This window comes from Capsicum annuum, chromosome 3 (genome assembly GCF_002878395.1).
Source record: "Capsicum annuum cultivar UCD-10X-F1 chromosome 3, UCD10Xv1.1, whole genome shotgun sequence".
NCBI lineage: Eukaryota > Viridiplantae > Streptophyta > Magnoliopsida > Solanales > Solanaceae > Capsicum > Capsicum annuum.
Window position 1 is genome coordinate 123,760,843 of NC_061113.1, and position 6,980 is coordinate 123,767,822.

The 6,980-nt window shown below is 35.8% G+C and overlaps 1 protein-coding gene across 2 annotated transcripts in view; it reads left to right on the plus strand.

Annotated features, from left to right (window-relative positions):
- LOC107863572 (probable galactinol--sucrose galactosyltransferase 2) overlaps nt 1-2,689 on the plus strand; it is a 22,872-nt gene extending 20,183 nt beyond the window's left edge. For both annotated transcript variants that reach the window (XM_047408276.1, XM_047408277.1), the window contains 6 exons: nt 295-847; nt 998-1,065; nt 1,164-1,298; nt 1,408-1,625; nt 1,745-1,833; nt 1,945-2,689. In XM_047408276.1, the coding sequence (XP_047264232.1) occupies nt 295-847; nt 998-1,065; nt 1,164-1,298; nt 1,408-1,625; nt 1,745-1,833; nt 1,945-2,274 (1,393 nt within the window). In that variant the 3' untranslated portion in view covers nt 2,275-2,689. The remainder of the gene's footprint in view (nt 1-294; nt 848-997; nt 1,066-1,163; nt 1,299-1,407; nt 1,626-1,744; nt 1,834-1,944) is intronic.
- Nucleotides 2,690-6,980: the final 4,291 nt, after the last annotated feature.

Here is a 6,980-nt window from a genome sequence, read left to right on the forward strand (position 1 = left end):
AAAAATGTATATACATGCAACTATATGTAACTATGTAATTCCAACACACAAAAATTCAAAAATAACGCCAATTATATTCATGGACAAACACAACTCCCAACTCAAAACTCCAACTCCAACTCCAACTTCAAAAATTTAGCGTTCATGGCCAAACGCCCACTTATAATTGAATTCTTAGTTTTCTGCCGACTTTATAGTACTTATCAACATTTAAAATCTTTTCCTCCTTGTCTCAAAGGATCTACTAGTAGTGAAGTGATTCTTATCATTTTAAAATTTATATTTGCTATGCAGATATGTGTACGTATGGCATGCCCTAGCTGGTTACTGGGGTGGAGTACAACCTGCTGGTCCTGGACTCGAGCACTATGACACTGCATTGGCGTACCCTGTTCAGTCCCCTGGAGTGATGGGAAACCAACCTGACATTGTTATGGACAGTCTTGCTGTCCATGGCTTAGGCTTGGTGCACCCAAAAATGGTCTTCAACTTTTATAATGAACTACATGCCTATCTGGCATCCTGTGGCGTTGATGGAGTCAAGGTCGATGTCCAGAACATCATTGAAACACTTGGTGCTGGCCATGGTGGTAGAGTTTCCATCACGAGAAGCTATGTCCAGGCCCTTGAAGCATCCATTGCTCAAAACTTTCCTGACAATGGATGCATTGCCTGCATGAATCATAACACTGATGGACTCTACAGTTCCAAGCAAACCGCTCTAGTTAGAGCTTCTGATGATTATTATCCTCGTGATCCAGCTTCTCACACCATCCATATATCTTCTGTTTGCTACAACTCGTTGTTCTTGGGAGAATTCATGCAACCAGATTGGGACATGTTCCACGTAAGTGTCTGACAGTTAATCTACCTTTATTTATATACGTTTTTGACAAATTCTATGTTAGTTTTTAACATTTTCATATGGTCAGTTGAAGTTAATAATGATGCATTGTATGTAAATTAGGTAATTTAATAACTGAGATGTTCGTTTCAGAGTCTTCACCCTACTGCTGAATATCATGCTGCAGCTCGAGCAGTTGGAGGATCACCAATTTATGTGAGGTATTATTTTGTCCTCTTGTGTCCGTTCTTCCTTGTTTCTTGTTTTGACTTGAAAGTTGAAACTGTCACCTAACCTGATGTCTTTTTCTGTTATTCAGTGACAAACCCGGAAGTCACAACTTCGAGCTTCTGAAGAAGCTTATCCTTCCTGATGGATCAGTACTTCGCGCTCAATTGCCTGGCCGACCTACTCGTGATTGCCTATTTGTTGATCCAGCAAGAGACGGCACAAGGTCTGGAATTTATATGCCACTAACGTATATAATAGAACCAACTACAATATAATGTGATCATTCTTGTAACGAGCACAGAAACTTAACTTTCTTGTTTTATGTCGTGCAGCTTGCTTAAAATATGGAATGTGAACAAATGCACAGGTGTGGTTGGGGTATTTAACTGCCAAGGTGCTGGCTGGTGCAGGGTCATAAAGAAGACACGTATCCATGATGCATCTCCTGGCACACTTACAAGTGCTGTCCAAGCAACTGATGTCGACAACATTGCTCAACTCGCTTTCCCTGATTGGAATGGGGATTCTGTAGTCTATTGCTTCAGATCGGGTAAAGCAATTCCTTAATGTAGTTCTTTCCTTAACCGCCCTAAAAAGGCAGCTCTGATCTTGCAGAAGTATGGCACTGGTACTAGATTACAAATTAACTGTCCATAATTTAATCTACAGGGGAAGTAGTTCTCCTACAGAGAGGTGCTTCACTGCCTGTGACACTTGAAGTTCTTGAATATGAAGTATTCCACTTTTCTCCTGTCAAGGTAACATGTTTAACATGCGGACTTTTGTTCTTCAGCTTGCTTCTAGAACACATTTTCCTAGAAGATGGAACACATTGGAATTCTAGCTAATTCAACATTTTATTGGTGCAGAAAGTTGTGACCAACATCTCTTTCGCTCCAATTGGGCTGCTGGATATGATCAACAGTGGTGGTGCCATTGATCAATATGAAGTTCATCTAGCTTTTGAGAAGAAAGCCCAGAACTTCGATGACAGAAGCCATTCTCCGATTGCAACAGTCTCACTGAAGGTCAGGGGATGTGGCCGCTTTGGCGTTTACATCTCCCATCGACCCCTGAAATGTTCAATAGATGATGCAGACACCTTCTTTAACTACAAAAATGAATCTGGACTGCTGACTATGAATATCCCAGTTCCACAAGAAGAAATGTACAGATGGAATATCGAAATTCTGGTCTAAGTAGGAGTTTCTTTGTTGACAGGACAATCTATTGTAAGGGGCTGAAAGCTTTGCATGATGTGAGAATGCAGAACGAGTCTTGGCAACAACTAGAGTGGAATGTGTATTGATTGAGTCTCCTAATGAAGATTCTAGCGCCTCTCTGTAATAAAGCTATCTAGATAGGTTGAATGTGAATACCATTTTCGTCTTATCATTTCCTATTGAATCTTTCGACATTGTCTATCATTATGTTATCTCATGTCTATATCCAAAAGGGAGGAAAAAGAAGAGATTGTTATTGAGGGGCTGAAAGCTTTTCGATTTCTTTTGGTTGCTCTTTGGATGGGGTTATTAATTGTATACTTATTTCAAATACAAAATCTACTTTGATTGTTATCTTAATATATATAATATTGTTAAATTCGATGCAAAAGACTCGTTCGCCTCATTTATTTTTCCCACTGTGGCCGTACTTATTACTCTCTTCGTTTCAAAAAGAATGATCTACTTTCTTTTTTAGTTCATTTAAAAAAGAATGATTTTTTTTTTACAATATTTTAATTCTAACTTTTCACATGACATGTTTAGAATCACAAGATTAAAGAATATTTTGATACATTTGACACAAATTTACTTTAATGCTACACCATTCAAAAGTTTTTTTTAATTTTTTAAAATTTTGTGCAAAGTCAAAATAAGTCACTTTTTTAAATGGAGGAGTATTTGATAATTTTCTTTTTACCTTTTACCGTGGCGACTCAATAAATGTGTGGCAAAAACCTTTTTTTTTTTCTTCATATTTGTTGATTATAGTGCATTATATTTAAAAGATAATATTATTGCTATTATTTATAATAATAAGAGATAATGCAACAACAATAATAAAATTGTTATTATTTATAACAATAAGAGATAATTCAACAACAATAACAAAATAACATATTCATGAAATTTCACATAGTAAGGTCGATTAAGGGTAGAGTATGCACATATCTTACCTTTACTTCTTGGAGCTAGAGAGACTGTCTCAATAGAATCAAACCAAAGTAATAACGAAAAGAAAAATGACAATGAAAAGAACATAATAACGAAAAGAAAAATGACAGTGAAAAGAACATGACAATCATATGAAAGCAGTGCGAATCATATATATAATGAACCATAACGTCTAAAAAGATGCGACCACCAAAACATAGTAAACAACAAATGATAATGGAGACTAGAATTACTACATGAGTAAGCTAATCCTATGATAGACACGGTGCTCTAGACAACAACCAAGCAAAATAATACAAGAATAAGCTAATATTAAGACAACACTTGACTATCTATTAACTTTTTATGTCACGATCCGAATCGAGACCCTGGCCGCGATGGGCATCCCAAAATATGAAGGCCCGAGTGCCACCCTTCTAACCGGAGAACATATACACAATCCATATACTATAAAGATGCAAAAAAAAAAACGGAATCATGGTCATCTAATTTCAACAAAACCATACGATTATAACTTCAACAAGACCTAAATCCATCCAACACCTGTCTGTGAAATCTCTACTAACTGAAAGAAAACAACACCTGTTTGAAGACCGGGACAAGGCCCCCGGTCAGACCATAAACTAAAAATAATGAATCATCACATGAGATAAGGCCTTCCGAAATAAGAGAGGCTCACCAACTGCAATCTCTGACAGAATTCAACCTACTGCTTAATGGGATCCTGGGACTGTGCCTCAGATCCTGAAATATAGAGGGTCAATATAATTGTACTGGTAGGCAGAGAAATCCAAAATAATATATTTTATACAACATAAGTGAGAGTAATTCATAAAATAGTTTACATACGATATAGGAAAAACACATGGGCCTTCTTTGATAAATTTCAAAACACATTCTTGAGATCATGACTCTACCGTTTATTTCTCTTCTGATCTAGATGTTACACCCAAAAATCTATAATTCCACAGGCTATATGGAATCCGACCTTGACTCAGCGACCAACCCCCCAATCTAAGTTTGTCGCAAAGATTGGAGTATCTATAAGGGGGACACATAAGATCACACAACAGGGTGCCAAAATTCTCAACCAAATCAACATGTCATGGTAGTGCACAAGATCACAAAGCAGGGCTCTTAACCATAGTTCCAATTTGGGACGACATGAATCAAGGTACATAAGATCACAAAGCAGGGTACCATAATTCCGTGTCGGCAAATCACGATTTCTAGCATAGAGTTTTTCAACTCGTACTTTCTTCGGGTAACCATCTAACTCTCTTTAAGTCCATTTTTAATTCTCTTATAAGAAAACATGCATCATGCTTACACACTAATCCTTTCTTATTCTGTTAAGGGCAGTTCACAATGGGGTATCGTCATACCTTGACTTGCAAGTCATTTGTATCATATCATTCCACAGCCTTTCTCATTCAAACCTTTTATAATGTTCTACTTTAGATTTTTCAATCAACTCAATCATTTGACCACCAAAAATATTTGAGCAATGGAAGGGAGTCCTTATTTCAAAACATATGTAAATTTATGCAAAGATTCTCCCTTTTCAAAATTTCAATACATAATGGTCAATTCCTTTATAACAATTCTTGCAATTCTTTCAATTTTTCACCTTGACATTTATAAACAAGAAAACACCCCCTCTTCAATTCATAATCAATATTAAGTTCAAAATAATAGTAAAACACTTATCTCATACTTCAAAACATGCAATTGAAGAACCTAAAACATGTGAGATCAAGATGTGTCATAATAAGAAAGGGATTGTATATGTTTTATGCTCTCAATTCAACATTCAAACTGAAACGCATACATACTTATTACAAGTACAAATCAAATTTATGGGAAGGGCTCAAGACCAAAATATTATGTCATTGAAAGAGTTTATAATGCATGCTTGTTATTGTAATTCAAAACCCTTCATGAATACAGGATTTCTCAAAATTCAAAACATTATTAAAAATGATTTCACCATGCCCATGTAGTTTAGAAAAACTCCACGTACCTTAGATCACTTAGTTTGAAGGATGAAATTTGAATCTTGATTCATTTCTTGGAAATCTTGAACTTAAAGATTGATTTTTTTAATCTTTGGGAGAGAGTTAGGGCTTTGTTTATGAGAAAAACTGATCACTTTTGAGCCTATGATGCCCTATAAACATTTTAATCTTCTGTTTTCATGACTCGGGGTTGTAGGGAAAATACGATATTGCGCCTCAATTTTAAAACTTTCAGCGGAAACCTGATTTGGTGCCCTACCGCGACGCGCCAAATAGCTTACCGCTATAGGCACCGCGACGCGGTGCAATCGCGGTGACCTACTGGTTTGGGAATCCAAACACATCTTAAACCTCATCAAAAAAATCCAAAACTCCCCCGAGACTTCCCCTTTGCACCCCTGTATATGAATCAACTCAAAAATATACGTCTCGAGCTCATAAAGATCGATTTAGAAATCATTGAAGATTAGGAGCTTAAATATGATTGTCCTTTTAACACTTAGAAAAATTCCAGGTTGTTAGCTCCTAAAGCATGCTACTAAGTGCGGTACTAAGTCGAGAAGGCTACGGGGTGTTACATTACCAGTAAATCTAAAATATCTACTGTTTGTCTGAAAGCCTCTACTAAATGATGAGTTGTTGGAACAAACCTCCAACTAACTCAAAATGTTTAAAACTGAAATGAAATATTAAAGTAGATTAAAATAAAGTATTGTCTTCAAATGATGAGGACTCACCACTGTCTGTTGCTAAGAAGTTGCTGAATCATGTTAATCACGAGCTAATTCTTGATGACACTTCGATAACACCCTTGAGAATGTGGGTGATCACCATCAATATAGTAATCCAATGGAGGTTGGGTTCGAATCCTCATGGAGCGAAGACAATGATTTCAATACTCGAGAGTGTTTGAAGTCAACTAGAAGTTGACTCGTAATACACAGTAAATAAATATGAAAGTAAAAATGGGGAGTTTGTTTGAATGGTTTCAAATTTAACAATTTTTTTGTTAGAGAATACTATCCCAAAGTTAGAAATAATTAAATATTAATCAAGTGTGGATGAGACTTGGGCTTATGCCTTACTAGGTATGGGTTCATGTATGGGTATTTAATTATTTATCCAGATTTAGCTAGAAGTCATGGGTAGGCTGGATCTAGAGGTTTTAGTGTCAATTTGTCAATCAACTACCAAATATCACAAATGAGTTCTTTCGATCACCTCATAAGTGTAATAATTTTACTAATCGATAACCTTAATTAACATCCTTATGTCTCCTTATTTCTAAGAGCTGTTGTTAGATGAACTAATTCAAGTTGTTGTTCTCATACATTCCTTACCCATATCCCTTTTTTCAAGAATGATATGGTTTCAAAGGTTATTAGGGTTTGCAACCCCCAATTCTTAGTTCAAACATGGAATAAATGCAATACCCATATCAAATAGCTAATTAGGAAAACAAATAAAAAACGCCCATACACTAATCATAACATAATCAAGCATAGCCTTAAGATGAAGAATTAGCTACTCATAGAGAAAGAAAATAAAGATATACCAAAATTTCCTTCAAATTGATCCATATAAAGTAAAAATAATATAATATCCAAGCTTTAATTTCAATAAATCTTCACTATAAACTATGAAGTCTTCACTTGAAAGTCTCTCCAATGATTCTTAGCTCTAGAGAAGTACAATAATAGTTCAATAATG